The sequence below is a fragment of the Leptinotarsa decemlineata genome, unplaced genomic scaffold, assembly GCF_025532065.1.
Source record: "Leptinotarsa decemlineata unplaced genomic scaffold, Ldec_3_MD MMD2_P_RNA_scaffold_12, whole genome shotgun sequence".
NCBI lineage: Eukaryota > Metazoa > Arthropoda > Insecta > Coleoptera > Chrysomelidae > Leptinotarsa > Leptinotarsa decemlineata.
In genome coordinates, this window is record NW_027412526.1 from 3,307,692 (window position 1) to 3,334,103 (window position 26,412).

General features: G+C 36.4%; 1 protein-coding gene across 5 annotated transcripts in view; it reads left to right on the forward strand.

Annotated features, from left to right (window-relative positions):
- The window catches only part of Eip93F (Ecdysone-induced protein 93F), a 195,019-nt gene that overhangs the window by 86,276 nt on the left and 82,331 nt on the right, over positions 1 to 26,412 (forward strand). The window contains exon 1 of one of the 5 annotated variants that reach the window (XM_074171826.1): positions 17,393 to 17,893. The exons of the other annotated variants lie outside the window; for them this stretch is intronic. Within the exon in view, the coding sequence (XP_074027927.1) occupies positions 17,863 to 17,893 (31 nt within the window). The 5' untranslated portion in view covers positions 17,393 to 17,862. Of the gene's footprint in view, positions 1 to 17,392; positions 17,894 to 26,412 lie in introns of those variants that run through there. 5 annotated transcript variants of the gene reach the window in all.

Consider the following 26,412-nt stretch of genomic DNA (forward strand, 5'->3'; position numbering starts at 1 on the left):
CGTCCTATCAAATATCATCAGAAGACAAAATATCTTTAGAACAGTCCAAGAAATAGTCCCTTAATTTTTTGCCGCATGTTCAATAAACACCCTGTATTTTTTCGTCAGATAGTGAATTGCTCAAATAGATTATTAATGTACAATTCATTATCAGAATACATTCTATAGTTTACAAAATTTTTGCTATAAGGGTGGAGGAGTAGAAAGTTATTCTTCTCAAAAGCTAATTTCAAATTATTATGACCTTTTCAATTGAATAAATAACTAATATGACTACATTAATAATTAGGTTATGAGGATATTTTGGATACATCAAAATAAACTGCTTCAAATGTCTCATTTTTCTAATAATATTCATCAAATATAATTGTTATTTTCCAACTTTTTTTTTAATTTTCTTTTTTATTGGTTCTTTCAGGAATTTAAAATCATTTTATATAATAGTAGGCAATAAAAGTCCGAACTAATGAAAATCCTCTTTTTTAGAGTTTCGTCACCCTCTGCTCTAATGAAAGACAGTCAACAATATCTGAAGAATTTTTTGTTACTTTCGAATGTTAGGCCTGAGTTTTCTTTCTTATTTTCTTCAAAAAATATTTCCGGAAATTTGTTTTTACTCTAATTGAAAGGATTCGCTATATACCTGAAATTTCCCATCATAATCATAGATTCTATAAAGTACCGGGATTATCTTAAGAAAACATTGAATAACACAAAAACAATTGAAGCAAAAATTAAATACAAGAACTATAGAAACAAATTGACCGGACTGATCAGGCAAACAAAAAATCAATATTACAGAAATAAACTGGTTGAAGCAAACGGCGATTGCAATTAAATATATTTCAAATGAAAACAGCACTAAAAATAACGTACAAAACATAACAATTATAAAATCAAATGGTGAAAAAATAAGTGAAAATGTTGAGAAAATAAAATTGTTTAATGAATATTTCATAAACATTGGGCAGGACATGTAAAAAAAAATCCCCACAGTAGATTTGCCTAACGCTTTTTAAAAAAAACGCTTCTATAAATTCTACTATGTACTTGGAACCTACGAATGAAAATGAAGTAATCATCTTGATTGCAAATCTCAAAAATAACTGCTCCCTAGGACCTGAAATGATAAAACATACTCACACACAGATCATAGGACCCTTAGTACATATTATAAATTTATCGTTTCAAACAGGAGCCGTGCCTCGACAGTGGAAAGAATCAGTCGTAACACCAGTCTATAAAACGGGCAAAAAAATCAATTAAACAACTACAGGCTGATCTCTGTCATTAACAATTTTGCAAAGATTTTCGAACACTGCATTGAAAAAAGATTATTATCATTCTTTGATAAACATTCCGTCATAACTAAACATCAATACGGCTTTCTGAATAAATTATGCACTGAAAATGCTATTATGGACCTTGTTGAAGAAGGCTGTCGATGCATTGGACAAGTCGAGGAAATGTTTAACCATATTCCTGGATTTGACCAAAGCATTTGACACCGTATCCCATAGATTACTAATAGAAAAATTATATACATATGGAGTGCAAGATAAGACACTAGATGTCTTGCAGAATTATTTAGCAAATAGATTACAAAGAGTTAAAATTGATGAACAGTTGAGTACCCCACAAGAAGTCACTATTGGCGTTCCTCAGGGAACTGTTCTTGGACCAGTTCTCTTTGTAACTTACATAAACAGTATCACAGAAATAATCTACTTCTGTGGTCACCTCATCTGCTATGCTGATGACACAGCTATTTTATACACTGGAGAATCCTGGAAAGATGTCTATAAACTTGTTGAAAACGGGCTTCAAAATATTAAAACATGGCTTGATTGTAATCTACTGACTTTGAATGTTGATAAGACAAAATTAATGACATTTTCTCTGCAAAATACTGATCAGCCACACATAACAAAACTGAAAATGAAAAGTTTGAGATGCGACTCACTGATATAATAGAAAAGACTTCAACTATCAAATACTTTTGGGTGTTATGCTGGACCAGCATTTCAGGAAATCATGTTATCTAATTATTTAACTGAATTTACCTGAATATTTAATTGAATATTTAAGTGCTCTCACTAGGTTACCATCGAATTCCTCCAACAACAATCTCTGTAACAGTATTCTAATTTTCATCACGCCATTGCTGAATAATTTCGCGTGCTAGGTTTTGCTCCAGATAACAAACAATTTTTTAGAAATTATTTTTGACGCCAATTTCGTAGTTTAAGAGGTACGGTGAACGTTATAGTGGCTATATGAATCAACTAAATGGAATTACATAAAATGGTTCCATTAGAACAGCAATTATAACTGGGTTGTTCTATACAAGGGTACCTCTACAATTTGAGGTACTTATATCTCTAGAGACGCATGGTAGTGACTAACTATAAAATTTATTATATAAGAGATGAATTAACCTTTTCTTCGGAAAATGTACTTTTATTGATCAATTTCTAGGTTGTTTCCTTCAAAGTAGTACCCCCTCAGATATAGTACACTTCTGAAGTTCTGATATGCGTATTTTGGTAGATCCTTTAACTCTCTCAGCGATTCGATTTTTATCTCCTCAGTCGCCGCAAAACGCCGTTCTTTCATGTGTCTCCTCAATATTGGGAACAGGAAAAAGTCACAGGGGCAAATCTGGTAAATACGGTGGCTAAGACATGATTACGAACAAGCAATGACGAATGAGCAGGTATAAGCGAAGTAAACGATATTGTGCACACTTAAAGTTGGTGGCACTCTCAATGGCCAAAAAACCAATACATAGAAATGAATCGGCTGCGAAGTAGTCGACGTGGACTGTAGAATTGGTTGCATTGGATAGTTCTGAGATGCAAAAGCGTGTGCTCTGATTGAATGGCGAGTTGCGTGACAGTTTGAGGACTCAACGTGACAATTTGGTAAACTCTTATTACTTCACCGCTGGGTGACAGGACACAACGTGATAATTTGATTGACTGGATGGTCAGTCTGCCTTGCGAGCTGAGAAGCAACCTGGCTGGTGTGATGACGTCATCGCCTGCCGTGTGTCTCGCTCAATCCGGGGGACCTCTACAGTTTGTAGCAGTTATTTATGTAGATCGTAGGTATCTTTTATATAACACATAGCAATTTTATGCAATGTGCTGCTATTCCATGCAACAACGTGTACCTATTTATGCGAATAGCTAATCGTGCAATCGCTATTTATGGTTGGAACTAATTGCTGCAGCTATTTATGCAAATCGTAGCTATTTAAGCAAATTGTTGCTTATATATGCAATTTACAGTTTTTTTTGCAATGTAGCTATTTATGCAAATCGGATAAAATAGATGCATCCTCGTAGGCGGGATAGTCTTCAGAATCTTGATGTTATGTATTACCCTAGACCTACTGATGAACTGAGCCAAAATAATAACGTGAACATTAGTTGTAATCGTTGATGCAAATCGCTATTAATGCAATCGTTATTTATGCAAGTCGCTGGTTATTCAGTCGCTATTTATACAATCGGTATTCATGCAATCGCTATTTATGGTTGTATGAAGTGGTTTTATAAAAGAAAAAGTGAACGAGAGAACTTAGGGTAGCAACGATGCCTCGAGCAAGACAGCTGCGCCCCCTGACGAAGCTACTTTTGACTACGGACAGAATAATCGGTGTAGCTATTTATGCAAATCGCTAGTTACAAAGTCGCTATTTATGTAATCGATATTTTTTATTGTAATCATTTGTTGCGCTTATCTATGTAAATCGTAGGTATGTTTTATACAACTTATAGCAGTTTTATGCAATGTGCTGCTATTCCATGCAACAACGTGTAGCTATTTATGCAAATCGTGCAAATTGTTGCTTATATATACAATTTATAGCTATTTCTGCAATGTAGCTATTTATGCAAATTGGATGAAATAAATGCATGCTCGTAGACGAGATAGTCTTTAGAATCTTATTGTTATGTATTACCCTAGACCTACTGATGAACTGATCCAAAATAGGAACGTGAACATTAGTTGTAATCGTTGATGCAAATCGCTATTAATGCAATCGCTATTTGTGAAAGTCGATGGTTATTCAGTCGCCATTTATACAATCGGTATTCATGCAATCGCTATTTTTTTTTTATGAAAGAAAAGTGAATGAGAGAACTTAGGGTAACAGACGGGGCTTCTGTTCACTATGGACAGAAAGAGCCTGGCCAAATACGCTGGGTGTCGGTTTTTTGTGACGGTATATGTGCGCATCGTAAAAATTCACTCTCCTAGTTTAGGACCTAGTTTAGGTCAGGTCAAAAGTGAATGGGTCAAAGTCGACCTCCACCGCAACCCGCCATAAGAAGTATAACTTAAAAAAATCTGTTGAAACATGTTGCGATCTATTTTATCGTTAACCGACAACCCTCAGAAGTGGAAACTTGAACGAGGTAAGGATTCACGAGGAATTCCTAGCAAGAATAATATTGATATAATCTATTGATTCCCTGGAACCGACAAAGAATTCGTATTGCCCTCGTTCACTTAAATGAGTTACAGTTCTGTCGCAACTCGTCGAACAGAACGCTCTATTTGTTAATATAATTAGAGATGAAGTAAATTGTTCAATTTAATAAATTCAGTCGGTCTTAGAAGGTAGTTTGTTCTATTCGAAGGTGAAACTATCAATTAAAAACGAGAATTTGAGATAGCGTTTCGCGTTGCCATGAATAAAGAAGTAACCTTGCTTGTCGCAGTTTGAATTCATGTCGAAGATAAGTCGCAGAGGACTTTCTGATGTAGTAGGGATTTGATTGTTGTGGCTATTTATGCAAATCGGATGGAATGGATTCATGCTCGAGTCAGAGACGTAGGCGCGATGTTATGTTTTAACGTAGACCCACTGATGGACTGAGCCAAATCGATGACGTGAATATTCACTGTATTCATTGATGCAAATTGCTATTTATTCAGTCACTATTTAATCAATCGCTATTTATGTTTGTAACTATTTGCTGTAGCTAATTATGCCAATCATAGCTATTTTATGCAAGTTGTTGCTAATGAATGCAACTTAGTTATTTATACAATTACTATTTATGGTTATAACTATTTGCTGTAGTTATTTTACGCAAATTGTAGCTATTGATGCAATCGCTATTTATGGTGGTAACTATTTGCTGTAACTTTGTATGCAAATTTTAGCTGGTTTATGCAAGTTGTTGCTAATTAATGCAACTTGTAGCTATTTAATGCAAATTGTAGTTATTGATGGAATGGCTATGTATGGTTGTAGCTATGTTGCTGTAGCTATTCACGCAAATCGTAGCTATTTCATACAAGTTGTTGCTAATTGATGCAATTTGTAGCTTTTTATGCAAATTGTAGCTATCGATTCAATCGCTATTTATGGTGGTAACTATTTGCTGTAACTATGTATGCAAATTTTTGCTGTTTTATGCAAGTTGTTGCTAATGAATGCAACTTGTAGCTATTTAATGCAAATTGTAGCTATTGATGGAATGGCTATGTATGTTTTTAAATATTTGCTGTAGATATTTTTGCAAATCGTAGCTATTTCATGCAACTTGTTGCTAATATATGCAACTTGTAGATATTTCATACAATTTGCAGCTATTGATGCAATGGCTACTTTTGTTTGTAACTATTTGTTGTAGCTAATTATGCCAATCGTAGCTATTTTATGCAAGTTGTTGCTAATGAATGCAACTTAGCTATTTATACAATCACTATTTAAGGTTATAACTATTTGCTGTAGTTATTTTACGCAAATTGTAGCTATTGATGCAATCGCTATTTATGGTGGTAACTATTTTCTGTAACTACTTATGCAAATCGTAGATATAAGTATAATGCAAGTTGTTGGTGATTTATGCAACTTGTAGCTATTTCATGTAAATTGTAGCTATTTGCGCAAAACGGATTCATGTCGAAGATGAGTCGCAGAGGTTTTTCTGATGTAGAAGGGACTTGACTGTTGTGGCTATTTATGCACAACGGATGAAATGGATAGTCAAGATAGTCTTTACACACTTGATGTTATGTTAAAGTAGACCTTCTACTGGACTGAGCCAAAATAATACCGTCGGTTGGTTAGCAGAGTGATTCATTCAATCAATGCTATGTGATTGTTGGTTGTAGCCATTTCAGTAGATCGCCATTCATGTTTGTAGATTTTCGCGGCTATTTAATGCAAACTTTAGCTATTTTATGCAAATTGTAGCTATTGATGTAATCGCTATTTTTGCCATGTAGCTACTTATACAAATGGATGTATGTTCAAATCAGTGACGACGGCAAGATAATCTTTATTCAGAACGATTCAAAAACACACTTCAATTTGAGATTTCCACCCAAAAGTTTACAAAACCGCGATATGTATCAAGTGACAGTTCTTAAAAAAGCCAGTTAGCACTTTTTAATCTTTTGCAGTGACATCATTACGTATTTGAAAAAAAATTCATTCCGACAATTGCAAGAAATCTGTTGAGTGGGATTTTTGCTTTTGCTTCATCTTTACTGCACCTTCAGTGTATCTCTGCCCTCTATTTCTCAATACATTAAAAAAAATAGATATACACTGAATGTACATTAGTGTTAGAAAAGGAAAACGCTATAAGATATGGTCAACTATGAAAAGTATCTAATACACCCGACCCCCTCTCCGAACTTGCCTTGCTGCGCCACTGGAACGTCGACAACGCAGCAGAAACGCTGGCCTGATCGAAACTCGAGAGGCCACAGTTCTTTCATTTGCTAATTCTAATTCAAGGCTATCTAAGCAAGCATTTTAAAATTCGAACCAATCGCCGCGGCCCGACGTTCGCATTCCTAAACAGGAACCATCACCAAATTTCGTGGGGAGGGAGGGGACCAGTCGTCCCATTGGCCCGTCCCGGGTGTCCAAAACCAGTTGTGGCGATAGAGGAATAGTTGGCCTTGACGGCGATAAGCTGTTGTTATTTTAGTAGTACAATATGGTTCCTAGAATGATTATCTGGCCTGTTTCGGCGTGTCAATGCCTGTCCATTGTGAGGAATGTTGGCGGCAGATGTTTCAAATTTGGTCTTTCGGACCGGATAAATTCGCATTTTGACGTTTCTTTGCCGGTGATGCTTGAAAAAATTGAGGTTGGTAGTTCTCCAAAAGTCATCCAAAGCTAGTAAAGAGTTATTTTCTAACTACAATAGGAAACTTCAGACTTCTGAGAGTGATTTGTTGGATCTTTCTAAGAACAAACGTTCCTATGAACATGTATGTCCGAAGTTGCTTCATTTCTAAGATACAGGATGTTCTTTTTTTCAGTTACTCATTTTTTAGATCAAGCAATTGAAAATACAACTTTTTGGTTATGCTTTCTTCAAATCTAGATTCGTTTTCGACAAAAAAGTCACCTCAACTCAGGTAAACGAGCAAATTCTCCAAATTCTGATGAATTACACCAATACAATCGATTTGTCATCGATTGGCATTTTCAAAAATACCTAGAGTGTTTCTTGTGGCATTGCAATTGCCAATTATTCCATTCTTCACGTCATCCATATCTCCAGATGACCCATGAATAAATATCTAGAGGATTCATATCAGGACAGCGAACTGTCCAATTTTGGGGTCCTACACGTAGAATCCAGCGATAACGATACGTATTGTCGAGATGAGTAAGAAAACTGAAATGAGCTGTGGGGCCTCATTGTGAATATTTGACACTGATACTTCTAACAAACGGATTTCCCTATTGATTTTGCTGGTTGAAAAAATTGGCCAATTAGCTAGTTACCTGGATTACTTTTTGTAACAACGTGGGAATTTTTGTCGGCCAAAAAATGGTCATTGTGAAAGTTCATAATATCATCTTGTGAAACAAACAACCTTCTAAAATTTGGTACGTCAGTTAGAAAACTTGAGTAATTGTTTCGGACTATATAGGTAATGTTAATGATTGAAAGTTTTCCTAAGAAGTTGAATGATCACCTTCCTGAATTTTATTCAACAGTTCGAAGCAGATATTGATTCGCAATCATATACGGAGAGCATAACTGAATTGAACTATAGGTGCACTAATACTACAGTACACTCTTTTGAAAGTCAAGATCCGGAAAATCATGTCAACTGGGAATATGGAACTGAACTTTGTTGAAAAATAGGATCGAAGCAAATGAAAAACCAGATGAAGTAGTGGAAAATGAAGCTAAACTACTTGCGTCTTTGAACCAGGCCAATATCCTACAAATCATTCCAATAAGTTGACTTGTTATTGACTTATATTATGGCAAGCATTGGAATTCAATCTACCGAGGGAGTGGCATCAACAAAATAGAAATTATGTGCAGAGTTCATCCACAAAAAAAAATCGAGTAGCTCGGCAGACTGGCCACCTTGTATGTCTTTATTCAATGTACAATAATTAATTTTGTATATTCAGCTCATTCATCAAAGTGCGTAGACACTTTCAAAATCGATGAGGACAGAAAATACCCTTACTGAAAATAATATTCTCAACTTGCTTATTTTTCCGAAGACATTAATTCCAAGAAATATATAATTACTGGTCAAACTGTAATATTTGTAGCATGACACAAATACTCTAGTATCCTTATCTCTCTGCATTAAAAATGCTGTAGATAAGATAGAAATATATTTACTGAAATCAAAAACGAAAAAATCGCTATCTCTCCGAAATATTGAGGGTATTTGAAGAAGTTTGGTTTATATTAGACTTGATATCGGATAATATTCGAAATTCGACAGAGTTCTCCAAAAGAGATAGTAGATTAACGTGTGATTTTATCCGTTTCAACATTGAATGACGCAGACACATATTGGAAGAAGTTCTTACTTTAGTATAGATTTCGAAATCGTCTGGTATGTAGACTTCTTCCTTCGTTTTAGGAATCCTCAAACTAACTGTACAAATCATAATTTCAAAGAAAAAATATTCAAAACTCTCACCAGGTCATTCCAGTCAATATTCAAAATGTTTCCCATTCATTGGCTGGCAAAAATGAAATCCGTTTAAATTTTTTTTCCTAATTTATGAACTGTTCCTGTTGCAAGCACCTGTTTTTCTATCAATGAGTTCTGGAATGAATTGTGGTTGTGTATCATACGTATTCCCTGAAAAGCGTCATATCAGATGATCTAGTGGGCTCTTTTAGGGTATCAAGTTTGTCTTTCTACCAGTTTTAGCAAAATGAGGCACGAGCTAGTTGGATATTGGCCAGATGACAATTACCAAACCTGTTGGTAAATGAACGCGTTCCTTTATAGAATGGCCCGCTGCATTACCTGATATAACACCTTTAGATTTTTTGTAAGTTTGGCGAAATCTAAGGTTTATGTTATACAACCGTAGTCTACTCAAGACCTTATGTTTATAATAAGAGGTGCTGCGAACGAAATTATCTCAGAAACATTATAATAAATTTATAAACAAACTTCAATAAACAACAATCAATGAACGATCAAATTTAATTATCCAGTTAGATGGGTGTTCAGTTCATTATGCCAAAGCTGTGAGGCAATGACTTAACGAACATTTTCCAAACCAATGTATAGGCCGTGGTAGTCCGTTTATAGAGTGGCCACCCAGATCTCCAGACCTAACAGTTTTGGACTTTTTTCTCTGGGGACTTGTCACACAAAAGGTTTACAAAAACCGCTCAAGAGATAGAAATGAACTTTGTGCAAGAATTCGACAGGTATGTGCAGATATTAGCCCTCAAGAACTAAGGAACGTAATCAGAAACATTCGTAAGCGCTACGACACATGTATCGAAATACGTGGTGGATTAGTAGAGGCTACTAGAATATGAGTTAGAATTAATTGTTGCACTGAATCGAAACATTTCAATAATTAGTTATTAGTTACGTTTATTAAAATTTTTTGCTTCATTGTTAGTTGAATTGTGTGAATATAATTCCGTTATTTTCATAAAAAATATTTACGCTATTTGTTTTTTTTTTTTCATCTGGCAGCACTTTATTGTTGAAATCATAGCTGTTAGCTGTGTAAGTTTTCGAATTTTTGAGGCACTTATTTAGAGGTACTCTGAATCCAGAGGAGTAGTGATTTTTTCAATAAAAAAATTGCTAATAAAAAATCCCGATTTTCGACTAAGAAAAAATATCGTAGTATGCCCTGAAACTTTAATAAACATTTCAAATTTTGTCCCAAGGTAGACTTTTTAGTATTTGACATTTAAAAAAAAAGTTATTGAAATCGATTTTCAACTTCAAATTTTAGGGGGGTGTTTCCATTAAAAATGGAAGTTCTATTTCAAGCTTTTTAGCTTCTTGTATTTATATATTATTTGAACGTATCTTATTGTTAGAAGAATTATTTTTATACTATTTTAATATTTTTTATATACCATTTTTACCAATTTGGACTTGTATTCATATTAGTATTTCCTATTTTCAAATAAATAAATAAAAAATAAAAAAAATGAACAATACCTATATGTCAATGAACAGCGCTCATTTATTAGTATTATTATTATAATTGTGCTAACTTATCTAAGCAGAAAGCGAAATTGTCTGACCTGACATTATTATATCCTGTTCGGAAACATTTATCTTTTTGGATGCCCGGGTGATTGCCGGGTATTTGTTGAAAACAACAAATGAACTATATTTTCATTTTGGTCATCACCACATTGATTTTTTTGGCGAGAAACCTCTCCATTCGTTGAGCAGTGTACCTATCTTACGATTATTCCTTATCTAGCAGCACTTTTCGTGGATGCACTCGGTGTCAAATTCAAAGCTATTTGAATTGATAAGACCGTGAAAAGATGTATTATTTATTGGCTTTCAAAACGAATATCTTTGCCCGGATGTCCTTGATTTTTTTTCAATGCCAAATGTTTGCACACACGCAGCCCAGCAACTGGATACGCATGGCATCGAAATAGAAAAAAAACTTGATAAGATTAAGTATTGCGAAATCGTTATTTCAAGTTTGGAAATTTTTTGATAATGATTTCGTGCATGGATTTGTTTGTTGGGTTCGTGACACGATGAGGATTTCTGGGACTTTTCGTGGTGCAGTTTATATTTGGAAAATTCAATGACAGAGCTGATTGGAAATATGATTATTCATAGCGTGGGAGAAAAAAAACATAATTTTTGTAAACATAACAGTTGCACTGTCTAATATGAATTACAAAGCGACTTCTCATTTCTCAATTATTGAAATAACTTGAGATGTGAAATTCCTTGAACAATAATTCTTTTTTGACTGAACGAAAATTAAACAAATTGTATCATATTAAAGAAATTAAATATCTAATATCATTTTCTTTATGGAATTCATAATTTTAAGTTCTTGAAACTGGATTATAAAATGCATTTTTTGCAGTTGAACACAGCATTCTCCACAAATGTTTTGTCATCTCATTCACTAGATCAACTGTAAAATGCTCTAATAAAGTAAAAAAAATGTCATACATGGAAATTTCCGACCAGAAAATTCATATGAATACTTCGCTGTGGATAAATCAGATGTATAAAATTCTACATTTCACTAGGCTGTTTAAAAATTTTTTTCAGTTTCAATGTCAAGTGTTTTTGTAGCTCCACAGCCATAAATAATTGTTCTACTTTTTACTGATCGATAGAGAATTTTGTCTCTGAACATCGATGCTGTACATTTCTTTCAAATTCCATTTTTTGTCACTTTTCAGCTTATTACTATATGATGTTATTGGGCGATTTTCAGCCAGTTTTTCTCTACGAATTCAAATTGAACCAAAGCGCCACCAAAACAGCCCGAAAAATCAAACAGGTGTTGATGAACGCACTGTTAGACGGTGGTTTGCAAAATGTCGTTCCGGAGATTGGGTGGGGAATGGGAAAAATACCGAAAATATTCGAATAATTGAGACGTTTATTTCATCTTCATAATTTCAATAATGAAAATTATCAATTATCAAGTTGAGCAAAAACTGCTTTTTTGTCTTATCGCAGAAACTCTACGTTTTTCCTGAGTTGCCTCCTCAGCTTAATATGCCATCTGAAGTATGGCACCATGAATTATTTATGTTGTGTTTTCCATTTTGATGTTTCTTTCATAATTTTCATATCATTATTCGTAATGTTTCTTTGTTTCAGGTAAGTATCAATAAGGATCACCTCATTCATATTTTGCCAAAGGAAGGTGAGTCAATGGATATTAGTATTTTTTGGATGCGTGTCACTTAAGAACTTGACAACTACAAGTCTACCTATTCTTGGTGGTCACATTAAGCTACTTCCTATACTACTACTACCACTACTACTACTACTACTACTACTACTACTACTACTACTACTACTATTACTACTATTACTACTACTACTACTACTACTACTACTACTACTACTACTACTACTACTACTACTACTCTTATATACAAATATTTGTTAATATTAGGGGTATTCATACATGAATGTCTAGTGGGTGCACATTATTATACAATTTCTGAGCTCAAACTCAGCCAATTCCTTACTGGCATGCAAACTTCCACTTTCCTGAAGCTTTTGATGTCTCAAATGATGTATTTTGAGGCATCTGTTTCTTCAAGTCGAAGTCATAATTGGATCTTTATCTGAGCGAAGAATCAATTACTAAGCATCTCAAGGTAATTTAGAAGACCATTCAATTGGCGTTCTTCTTTCTCTTCCCTCTCTTCCTTTGATTTTCCAGTCCAATTCACCGTAGCCCGTTTTCTCGCTCATCCACAGTTTGCTCATTCACTCCAGCCTGGCTGAATGCGTCTTTGTCCAATATGTATGATACTTCTTTGCTTTCAACTTCCTTTTGAACCAGTATTGAACCAGTATTTCTCTCTCTGAATGGTCTTAACTTCGCTTCGGTGTGATAATGATGATGCCAAATATGCCCCGTCATCCCCGAATTTCTGGTTTCTCTTGCTTGGTGTTTTTCTTGTACTCGAGTTTTGGCCTCTTGATTCCATCGACATGATATACAATTCCACCAGCTTTTTAGAGTAACCATTCTGATAAAACGCGGTTTCTCATGGAAACATTTTTTCATAGCATAGGAATTGAGTGCATGGAAAAATACAAAAATATCAGGTATTTATTGTTGGTTCTCTTCACCATCATCCATCATGTTTCTATAGCTGTTCATTTTGGAATTTTTGCTACAATGGAAGATCTCACGATGTTGAGGAGCTCCAATGATTCCATGGTTCCATGCTTTGAACTGGCGTATAACATATCTCAACAAGATTCTAAACTTCTTCAATAGCCTGCGTTTCATACCATTTCATGTACATTTTGTTTATGGCGATTGAAAGTGGCAATACCATTAGCAGATCCTCATTTTGCAAGGAATGAAAATACCCATTCCGGACACCAAATATTAGTAATTCCATTAGTTTCATTGGTAACGTCTTCTCAGTTTCCAAATCCACGTCCTCAATCAGCTTTGAAGTTCTTCATGGACAGATACGTTGGTGTACAAGCTTCTTATGTCAATCTTATCATGTGGTTCCGATAGCCTCCAGTTTCTCGATAAACTGACTTGCGTTCTTCACGAAAGGGAAGGATTTCTCCAGGATCGAATGAATAATTGAAATTAGGAATATTGACTGGTTGTAAGTGGCTGCAATATCCTTCTTGTGGATTTTGGGTAGACTACATGAAGAAGATTGTTGTGGTACGGTATCAGCGATGACCTCTACATTCATCAAAATATATTGATGTTTCTTCAAGCTATGGTATCGAGTCTGTAGTTGTCAAACAATGGAATTCTTCACGAAAAGTGAGTATTTTTTCTGTATCGAATGAATAACTGAAAGTGAGAAGGTTATAAGTGGCTGGAACTCTTGATTGAAAGATCGGTCGGAAACATCCTTCTTGTGAAGGATGAAGGACTTTGTTGTGATACGGTATCGGCGATACCTTACTTTCATGACAAAATATTGATGTTTCTTCCAGCTATGGTATCCTTCCTTTTTCGATAGAGCGGTCTTAAGTTTCAAGTCTGTACTTTTCAAACAATGGAAGTCTTTACGAAAGAGGAGGAGTTTTTCTGTATCGAATGAATAACTAAAAGTCAGAAGGTTGTAAGTGGCTGGAACTCTTTGACTGAAAGATCAGCCGGAAACATCCTTCTCGTGGATCTTGGGTAGTCCATACAGATGAAAAACCTTGTTGTGGTATGTTATCGACGATTACCTCTACTTTCAAAGAAAAATATTGATGTTTCTTCAAACTATGGTACCCTTTGATTTTTGATAGAGGGGTCTTAGATTTGAAGCCTGTATTTTTTGAATAATGGAAATAGAAACTAAGGAACATTTCCAACCAGTTTCAAATGAACAAACGTATCTTTCTCTGTGAACACAAAAACTGATTGATACCAGTATAAGTAGGATTTTTAAAATAATGTGTGCTTTCCACATTCGTTCTCTTGTATCTTCACTGATTGTTTCAAATTTATCTTTTTCCAAAAAAAGTTCTCAAACTTTCTGCTAGCGCTGTAATGGTGTGACCCCTGACACGAATTCGTCAGCTGACCTCCCTGTCTTCAAGTAGGCCATCGTGGCAAGTGGGTTTCGAACTATGCCGTGACTCGATCGTCATTTATTAATCCATTATCTTGCATAACGTATAATTTGAGAAACCACTGGAGAATGCTCAAGGTGCAGGCAGGCAGAAGAGATGCTATACGTACCTGTAATTTCTTGGTGATAAGTGGGTACGGACGTACAAACTAGTGAAAAATATCCGACCTCCTACTACTGGAAATTGATATCTAGATGGATAATGAGCGAGTGCCTTGTTAGCCGGTCGGTCTCGCAGAAGTACCACCAGGTGGCGTGCTACTCCGGGAAATCTTGGATCATGTGGATAGAGAAAATTTTGGAGAAAATACAATAGTCGATGATGGAGTATTTTATTATTGAGTCCTATAAAAATAAGGTAGTTGATTTCAGTCAACCAAACTTTTTCTCAACTCCATCAAGAGAGTCCATCAAAACTCTCACCCAACAGAACGCTTAGCGTTTCACAGAACACTAAGTGTTCAACGTCTTGTCTAACTCCCCCTCTACCCTTTTTCATAGATCTCGGTCTTTTCAGTTTCCCTTATTTCGTCCCGAGGGTTGCTTGGTATTTTTTCTGGTGAATGTTGGAATCGTCTGTATTTGGTGGCTTAGTATTGGTGAAGCTGCTACGGATGATGTATCCATATCTGATGTAGGTTTCAATGCAATCCTCTGACGTTTGGAAGGAATAAAACTCAATATGAGCCTATTGTTAGGCTACAGCGCCAGATTTTGTTCCACTAGCTTTTAGGACGTACCATTTTGCTGAGGAATTTTTCCTGATGGGAGATTAGTGATAGTTAGATGCAAATGTTTTTTTTTATCACCATCACGTTTAGAAACGGTAATTCATTTTGGAAATCCTTCTCCTTTGTGGACATCATGGAAGGTCTGCTTACTGAAATGCTGGGAATAGAATCCAGTTCAGAGTCTCCATAGTTCCATATTGAAATGGTGTCGTAGAAATATCTCAACCAGACGTGTACTCAACTATCCAATGTTTTAAACCAATATTTGTTATAACCGATAAAAGTGGGCGTCCCTCATCTTGCCTGGGGAATTTTACCCTCAACTGGAAATAACACTACCTCCTAGTAATTCTATGATCACAATTGGTAATTGCGTTCACTAGTGTTGTAATTCTTTCTGCCAGTCAAAATTGTTTCAAAGATAATTACCGATTGGTTATTATCAAGGAGCATAATAATGTTTATGTTAGAGGATTTGTGATCATGATCAAAATCACGTGGGACAAGGGTAGATGCAATAATATTCTCAAGTATAGAGGCATATTGTCGAATTACCAACTGAATGAGTGAGAATGTTGTTGTTTCGATTGGGCCTTTTTTCAGGTTTGTGCTCAAAATAAACTCCTTTACATGATTCACACACCTTTACTAAAAGCTTTCTCTCACATTTTTATATGAAGATGGAGACAGCCAAATAGTAAAAGAGAAAGCCTCAAAGTGTTGTTTCTAATGAAAACATCTTTTTAGAAACTGAAAACCGAGAATTCGGTTCCTATTCTAGAAACATGTGGATTCGTTTTCCGATGGCATTTCAGGTTAACTACCCAAATTTCTGCTGCCGCAGTTGTGGATTGATTGGTCGAACCACCAACATTGACATAAAAACTTGGCAAGTTGACTTGGGTGTCACACCAATGGGTGGTTCCACTTATGTCTTGTTTGCGTTTCCGCAGTTATTTTTATCAAGTTCTTTTCTTGGTTATTCATATTCTGTAGAACGAAGAAGTTGAGGACCGAAAGACAGAAATCTTCAGGTCAGTCTAGAGGGCTCTCTGTCTGACAACAAAGAGATCCTCGCTGTGATGCCACAGGGAGCTGTGCTCTCTCCCACGTTACACTCGTTCTACACCAGCGACCTCCCGAGGTCCGAGAGTATGAAGGTGTCTCTCTACGCTGATGACACGGCTATCCTCTCATCTTCCATGTCAGGGGTGGGTTGGATGAAATTTGCCGCCGTAAGGGGCGGCATTGATGTCTAATGACACTTATGCCGTCATCCCAACATCACTCACCGTCAGTCATGGCCCGTTTGTCTCTCTGACAAACATCAATCCAAAGGGTAAAGGAGCCAGGCTCCAACCTGTTTGAAATCAGGACGACGTGCAGTCACATTTTGTATTTGATCGAGGACCGCCTGCCCGGAACTGACGATGCCCAATAGGCTGAAATAGCTCTCTACCGGTGGCTCTTAAATTGAAATCAATATGGTAATGATCAGAATAGTACTTATCTATTCATCTTCTGATTTTAATGGAATTATTTTCCAGCAGCTTGGCTGCAGTAATCTTTCTCGATATCATATCATTTCTAGAAACATGTGGATTCGTTTTCCAATAGCATTCCAGGATAGCTTTCCTAATTTCTGCTACTGCAGTTGTCGGTTGATTGTTCAAACCACCAACACTGACATAAAAACTTGGCAAGTTGACTTGGGTGTCACACCAATAGGTGATTCCACTTATGTCTCGCTCGCGTTTACGCAGTCATCTCTATAAACCTGAATGAACTGAGGATGAGCTTGGTCACAATTTGTCTTCCCACGAAGTCTGTTAAAATGAACAGTTTGTTCATCAAATACCCCAGTCAGGAAGGGGTACGTTAGGCCAGAGCGGCATAGAGGTCACCGACCTTTATGTCGCCACCAGAAACACCTTCAGTTATGAACCATTCGTCCTCCTGACGAACCTCAGTTGAAAGGGTAAGGGAAAAATTTCCAATCTGATGTAAATGAAGATGACTAGAAAATTTTGACTGGAAAAATGATCAAAGGCTACTCAGAGAAAAAGCGAAATCAGTTGAAACAATTCTGATAATATACCGAATGCTCGTTAGAGTTTCCTCACAGATGTGTACAAGAACTACCAGTCCCATATCGAACCCCCTCCGCCGCTCGCGCGTTGACCCCCGTCAATTTTTTCCGCCAGTGCCCCTCGAAACGAAATCGAACCAAAGAAATGATCCTGAAACGACGAATTCGAGAAAAGGCGAAGAATAGCGAAGCTGCGCGTGCCGCTCCAGTCTTCCGCCGGACCGAACTAGTCCGCGCATATGCACTAACTGACCTACCCGACAGTCGCTCCAGTGCACATAGTCCGTGCCGGTCTGCCCTCAGAGCCCTAGAAGGGGGCCATAAGGGCTTTTTCATGAGGGCTGGGTCGACGACGGTGTTTTTTTTTGCGGTAGCCCGACGAATGCATCCCTTAGTGCCGACTTGATTTTTCGTTTAGTGGTTTGTTTTCAGTGCGTCGCCTTCTGGTTTTTTGTTTTTCCGGCCGTCTGGAATGAAATATGCACACGAAGATTACGGCGTTGGTTCGTAGTGTTTTCCCCTCTGTAGTGTGTAGGTTCGATGTTTTGTGTTGTTTGCCTGAACTCTGATCTGTAGATGTTGAGCTTTTTGTTTTTGATCGCGGCTTTTGGAAATATCGATACGGTACAGTCCCTAATCTGATATTGGTTGTATTGCAAGCTATAGGAAATCCCGAATACGTGTGTTTTACCGGGAAAGCTGGTTGTGTCACTATCTTTTTTATCGTCGTTTTGGGTGAAATGAGGGAATCAAAAAATGTAGCAGTTTCCTCACTTCTCAAATCAAGAAAATGAAATATGAAATGAAATTGAATATTGTGGAAACCTTCAGGAAGGTTTGACGACTTTATTCATAGCCTGTTTCCTAATAGTGAATCCCTGCAAACCAATCCTTCTTCTAAGTTCCTCTAAACAGTCTAAACGAAATGTCAGACGATATTAAATACTTGGAAAAACTTCCCACAGCAACACTATTATAGGGGTTCGATGGTAATATCATTGAAACTGTCGTTGACAGCATATTTGAACAGATGACGATATTATTCAATTTATATTTCACATCTCCTGAAAAAATTTGCCTCATTTACACTTTTATGGGTGAAATATTAGGTATTAGACATTAGTATTAGGTTTAAAATGTTTTTCCGTTAACCAGCTATCGTACCCCTACGAACGACAGATAGATATATAGATTTATTAGTTCTTTATGCTACATTATGTAGATGGGACAGGTCATATTTCTCAAGTATAATATAAATATATGATATAATAAGATGTCATTTGAATAAAAAATAATGTGACACACATTATATAACAAACATATACATATTAAAATATAAGTAAAAAATAGAAATAGATAAATAAACAAAATGTTACGATATATACGTCACAATTACAGTGATCTGTCATCACCAACTTCAAGTATAAATTCATCTACTGTGTAGAAACATTTTTCTGATAGAAACACTTTCAACTGTTTTTTAAAAACTTGAGGTGGGCAGTGTCTTCATATCGCATGGTAGTATATTAAAGAGACGGATACCAGCAAACATAGAAGACTTTTTATACTTTGCGTAATGGTGTTTTTGGGTGATGAGCATATGGTTATTCCTAGTATGATAATTATGGGCTTCCGATCTCGACTCTAGTTGTCTTCTATTTTTATGGATATACGTCAATGTTTTTAGAATGAACAAATAGGCAACAGTTAGTACTTTATTTTGACGAAAAATCTCTTTACATGACGTTCTGTAATCTAGATTGGAAATTAGCCTCAGTAATGCTTTCCGTTTTATGAAAATTCTGCCCACCCCAGTTGCTAAACCCCAGACAGCAATGTTGTTGTAAATAATGGATTGAAACTTAGCGAAATAAACTGATATCAGTGCCTTGGTATCTAATTTATTCTCAAGGGATAATACGATTGGTTCAATTTCTTGGATATGAACTCTATATGTTCTTGCCAAGTAAAATGTGAGTCCATTATTGTTCCTAAAAATTTTGATGAGCTTGTTAATGCTAAGGATTCATTCCGGAAAATGAAATTGAAATCATGTAGGCTTCGAGATGAATTTGCAAATTTCATGCAAACAGTTTTTCTCAGGTTAACTATAAGTCTATTCCTGTAACACCAGTCATCAAATTTGTGTAGGACTGAGTTTACAAGGTTATGCATTTCTTCCGTTGTTTTACTTGAAAGAATAATGAAAGTGTCGTCTGCGTAAAGGTATATCGCGCCCTAAGAAGTCGAAACTTGTGCGAGCTAAGGACTAACGAGGTCTTACCTTTTGACGTGTGATTCCTAACACTGATTGGGCGATTGCAAGTGAAAATCGACCGTTCAGCCTGGGGCTTGAACCATCGACTCACACATCGGACGATTGATTGAGCGAACAAAGCACCTACGTCGAACCGCCCGGCTACTGACCGACCAAAAGTTTTGTCCGTTTACATGAGTCTGCTTTGAACTGTTGTATCTCAGTGAATTCAATTGAAATAAACAACCTTTGAATCAATGCACTTCTACCGGGAAATAAGTTATCGAAGTGCTTGAAAAAATGGTAGTCGGTTGGCCAGAGGTCTGGAGAGTATTGTGGATGAGGTAGAACTTCGATACCCAATTCGTTTAGTTTTTGGACGGTGATTTGGGGAACGTGCGGACCGATGTTGTCGAGGACAAGATCGGACCTCTTCTGTTGACCAGTACCGGCTACTGCTGATGAAATTTTCAGTACATTCCATCAATTTTCTCACAATAGGGCTCTGCTGTGATGGTATGGCCCGTTACAGAAAGTTATAGTGAATCACACCAACCGCTGACCGCCATACAGTAACCATGGTCTTTTATCTGGTTATTTTCGTTTTTGGAAAGTGCCTGGGTGGCTCATCGATGTCCTACCACTTTTCTGAACATCTTATGTTATCGTAGAGGATCCACTTTCCATCACACGTGAAGATCCGATTCAAAGAAGGATAGTTTTGGTTGGGCTAAAGCAAAGAAGAACAGACGTTGAAACGTAGCAATTTCTGTCGATCGTTCAAATTGTGTGGCACCCAGTTTTCGACCTATTTGATATTTTTAGTACGTTGAAAATCATGAAAAAACGCATGGAAGCTAACGCCCAATTTTTCCGCCTTCTCACGCACTGTTTGTGATGGACTGGTCTCCACCACTGTCCCCGAATCCTCTACCTGGGTCTAATCTTCGAAGCCTTAATCTCTGGAACGAAATTTCGGAAACCAACGACATATTCCGAGAAATGTTTTTTTTCTACATACTATGGATAATACTTCTTTTTCAACCATACTCACATCAAATTGTATGTTTTTTATCGAAGCTAATCAATGATATTCACTTTGCGCCTTGCTTTAGTTTTTAGTTGGTATTTTTTCACCTTTTCTGGTGTGACAACTTGGTATCCATCAGAATCACAAAGATAGGTTGAACGAGGTCTAACATTTGCTCAAAATATTCTTCAACCATATTACCGTTCACGTTATCATGGTAATCGTCAGAATTCATCAGAATCTTTCTATTGTCTATGCCTATTGTCTAATAGAAGTCATTTTCTGTTTTGTGTACCCAACTACTTCTTCCTATCATTGAAGACATACTCTGCTCTTCTTTCAAGGCACTCATTTTTTTATCTAGGGTCGGCAAACGTGCTATTCTTCTAGTTGCAGGTTTGTAGTTTCCATCGACAGGTAGTTTTTCTTTCTGAAGATGGTTGAGACTGTGGGAGTAGTCAGATTGAGATCCCAGCGGCAAGTCACGAAACCCTTACAGTGTTTCACTACCTGAGGACTAGGCAGTTTGAGACCTCATTGTTATAAACTATGTTTTTATTTCACAAAACCGAGCAGTGAGGCAACCGAAACAAAATGGAGTTGAGCTGTCAAAGAAATAAAGGTCTTACTCTATGTCCTCGTTTATTTACGAAACATTCTGTTTAATACTCTATACTAACTACCAACACCTACCCCAGTTATTCTATTACGGGTATGGAAATATGGATTAATCACTAGAAATACCAGTTACAATTAAAAATTACTGTTATGCACCAAATGAATTGTTTAATGACATTTATGTTCAGAGGTTTAGGGAGATTGTTTTTCTTTCTCGTTGTTTTTTTTGCGACCAGTTTATAATGTTATATAAAGAATTTGTTTGTGTTAAGATTATTCAATGTTTCCATAGTATAAACAATTTTACACGATTTTACTAAAACTTTGACTCTTCTCGCAGTCACTGTTGAAACTTTGAAGCGCATATACGTCATAAATAAGTCGTACTTGTGGATCAAACAAAATCCATCAACACATATCCCTCTGTTTCAAATATATCTCTTATTTTCCACAATACACACGAAAACATAATAATACCAACAGAAAAGAAAGACCGAAGTAGGTCAGGGCTGCTGTATATTTTGTTTTTTGCCAAAGCACGTGTTTTCTGCGAATCTTGTTTTCGAACCTTCACAAAGGAGCGTCATTTCCGATTTCCGATGACGAATCTGTTTATGCACGGGCAGATGATATAAAGCAGAGCACTGTTTCAAGATTTATTATGCAGGGTGTAGCAACGAGAAACTTCGCGAGCGACTCATATCCCACACATATGAGGTCGTGTTCAATATTTATTCATCAATTTCTGTTTTGTCCTCTTCGAAGTAGTCCCCCGCGGATATAATACACTCATGCCAGCGTTCTTTCCAACCTCAAAACAGTTCTGATATGCACTTTTTTATATGTCCTTGACCAATCTCAACGAACGGTTTCCATCTACTCAATCATCGCCGCTTTTTCATGAGTCTTTTCAATCTTACCAACAGTTAACAGTCGCAGGGGGTCAAATCTAGTGAATACGGTGGCTGAAGCATGATTATGGTGTTGTTTTTGGCCAAAAATGTACGAACAAGCAATGGCGAATAAGCAGGTGGATGTGAGAAAAAAACTAGCGTCGAATATTACTGTTGTATTATACAAGATGTCATATTCATTTGTTTACTCTAACATGACATAATTCGCTCTGATTGGCGTTCAAGATATCATGGCGGCTTGCCGTATTTTGTAGTTTTATTCTACAAACACACTATTAATCTCGCTCATAGTAATACGATACAAGCGTGTTTTGTAATCCATTAATAGGGTTCAATCAAATAAATAGCGAAGAAAATGTAGCAAAGGTCCGATATATTTTTTTTATTTTCATGAATGGTCTTGGAATCTTACTGACTTCCACGAATTCTCTGGAAAGAACATTCAAGGGAAACTTTTGTTTTCCTCGAATAATTCGAAAACGAATATTACTGTGTTATTCAAAAAATTGCGATCCTGACACTTGTCGATATCGTTGCATCCTTTGAATTTTGGACCCGAATCTAGAATATGTTCATTCATTTTTTTATCTGTTTGTTGAGAGATAACATCTCAATTAAATATACTCTCATCAGTTTCATATATGCCGCTTATTTTCTGACCAAGGTAATGGTGCCAAGATGGAGGTTCTGTAATATATTCGAGACCTTTTGTTCTCTAAGAATTCGACGAGGATGGTTACCAAAGAGGAAAATTACTCTTTCAAATGTATGGTCTAAGTACCTGTGCTACAGGGAGGTGTAGAAAGTGGCAGAAGCTGAGGAACTGCACAAAAAATACCAAGTTCTATAGTTATTTATCAACATCATTCAAATCGCCTTTCTTTGGAATCAGTTGAAATGAACTGCATACTGAGGAGTATGTCAAAAGAACGAGAACGTTAATATAATCATCGATACGTTACTATAATTTATGATTATCGATGAAATAACAACAATTAGAACAATGTTACGAGTTCGCATTTCCATTGTCTGAAAAGGTGTTACCAGATTCAAAATATCTGGAAGAATAAACGAAATGGCAATGAATGTTAGCAATGAAGTCTTCTTGACACCTCAAACCAAAATTTTGTCAACTTAATAACTTCTTGAAGAGTCGCTGAGGCTATAGCCAGCTGATGCCCCACCATGTGAATGTAAAGTCATCAATTGAGCAATATAGTGGGTTTCCAGTCTTTACACCGTGTAATTCAAGGTATAGTTGAAGAAGGGATGGTGGCAATGTGGGATCCTGGGTAACATCCACGTCGATAGTAATGGTATTCGAGAGAGAACCATCCAGGGCTACTTGAAAAAGCTGAAGAGCTACAAACGAAAGCGATATGGCAAACCTAAACAGCAAAAAAACATGGGTTCCTGAAGGAAAGACACCTGTTAATTTTTGTTTGAGCCCTAGTGGTGTGAGGAATTCATCAAAAGTAGGAAATATAGGGAACTTTTGTACCTACCGACTTTCATACTTTCTAGAAGATTATGTTCCGGATCTTGCTTCTGGAAATGAAGAGTTTTGAACTCATGTTTCTTTGTAAGGAGGCGAGTGGCGTACGTTGACTTTATTGTTCCAACTGTATCTGTTCTTTCATGCGTGCTTTCAATGTTCCTCCTGTTTGACCTATGTAAAACATCGGACATGAACCACAAAACAATTTATACACTCCTGATTTATCCAACCGCTTTGTTGTGCCAAGTATTGGCTGGTTCTATTCAATTGCTATTTGCGTTGAAGATTACGTGCTATCTTCATCCTATATCTCTTTATTTATCCATCACCTCGACCAACCAAGAAACAAATCATCACATCAGCCTTCGATGGCCTTCCGTGTGGAAGTTTCAACACGAACACCTTATAAACACTAAAATACATCCTCGATATATCCAAGCAGAAAGTAGTAGAAGACACTCATTTCTATTTATTCTGCCATTAAACGTGGTAATGTTGCCGTACTACCGGCGTAGTACCTCTAAACAAAATAATTACTGCAACTGCGCTCCTTATGAATGGATATTCCACTTTATTGCCGAGGTGATACACTTCATATGCAACAGTCGTTAGAGACAGCCGTAAAGGCCGTATGAAACGTGCGGTGGCGTTTTGTTTTTTCACCGATTAACCTACATAGGGTGTTTTATCTCGGGTTTGTTATTCAAGAAACCTACGTGCGGTGCATCATCGTTATTATTATGGCTGGATAAGTGAGATATGGGCTAGACGGGGGCTCACAGAACGATTTGTGGTCAGGAATACGTTGGGCAGACAAGGCCAATTAAACGGCGCGGACCTAAAGAACCCCTTTCTCTCAACTTTTGGTTGAATGAAGTTCACTCGAAAAAGCCTCGTGTTTGGACGACGTATGACGTGTAACATCACTTCCCGCCGAGGGGACGCAATTTTTTCAAGTAAAGGGATCTTGTGGCTCAACACATGTTTATTTTTTGAATACGAAGCAGCCATACAAGAGTAATAGAGTAATTAGCGATAATATTAATTGTCCTTCAGAATCTGAAAAACTAATGGTATAATTACAGTGACCTGTGTATGCATAGGTCTATCAGATTCACTGACAGCATCAAAGATTTAGACGACCTCAAATCCGTTCTTCGCCAAAACGACTATCCTGAATCCCAAATCAAAAGATTCATCCAACTTTAGCCAAGCCGTGCCGTACATCCCAAATATCGCGATGAGCAGACGGAGGCACAATATAAGAATAGTATTCATAGCTAAAAATCAAATTTCCACTTTTCTACAACACCTCAAGTCAAGTCAAGTCAAAATGTACTTTATTGTCGAAGATGAAATCTCATTGACAAAGTGTCACTATTCTAAGATAAGATACACGACATAAAAGACATTGTCGAAGATAAAATATTATTGTCAAAAGTGTTATTATTTTTAAGAATATAAGTTATACAAATCGAAAGTAATATTTGAACATTTGGTTATTTCAGCATTTTGGGATGAAAAATCAGTCAGAAAGTAATAATATATATGCTACATATTGAAATAAATAATAATAATAATGAATATTCTCATGCAACACATAAATGTAAGTATGCTAATATAAAAACTATAAAGCATAAAAATATAAAAGTGGAAGCATAGAAAATAACAGTAATTATCAACTCCGTAAACAATTTCAACTATACAGTTCAGAGCTAAATGTAAACATTAAACAAAAAGTTAAAAAAGTCACATAGTTTAAATACCAGTAGGTACTGAAACACAATAATTAAAATTAATTGTTTATATAATTTGAATTTCGTCTAAAGAATAAAGAGCCTTTGAAGTCAGAAGCTTTTTTACAGACTTTCTAAATTTAGTGGTACATGTTATGCCTTTGATCTCAATTGGCAAATGGTTAAAAAAAAAATCCATTATATATGAAAGACCTCTCAATTTTTGATGATATTGAAATCAGTAAACCTATATTGAGCTTATTTCTGGTATTTCGTCGTGGTGAAATGAAAATTTCCGTCCTGTATTTTTTTTGCACCAGACATAACATTTCCAATATAAGTATGGAAGGCAAGGTCAAGATTTTATGCTTTCTGAATAAAGGTCGACAGGAATTTCTGAATCCAACTCTACACATATTTCTAATTCCTCTATTTTGTAGTACAAACACCCTATCAAACATGTATTGGCAACACATTCCCCAAAAACAGATACCGTATCTCAGATGGGAAACGATGAGAGCAAAGTACATATTTTTTGCCATATTAGTGCCCAATTCATTTGCTGATACTCTGACTGTTGTTTTTTTTACGTAGGTTATTTATGTGTAACGTCGAACATCTAAAAACATCAGACGTGGCTCAACCCAGACTGACATAAGATGTTATCCATTGTGTATGATCTGGATAAAAAAGAGGAGGATTAATGTACTTAGCATTCTAGAAAGGGGGAGGGCAAACCACCGCGAACACGTGGCCATTAGCTACAAACTTGGAGTTTTGCCATATAACTTTTTCCGTAGCAAACGTTTTCACCCGTATTTTCGGGTTTTTTTTCGTGTACGAAGATATCTTAATGTATTAGCGTTTGTAAATGACGAAAACTTAGAAAAACACCTACTCTTGAAAGAAATTTGAATAATTTGACCACCCTGCCAAATGGGTTCTTTCAAATTATTGTAATTGAACAGA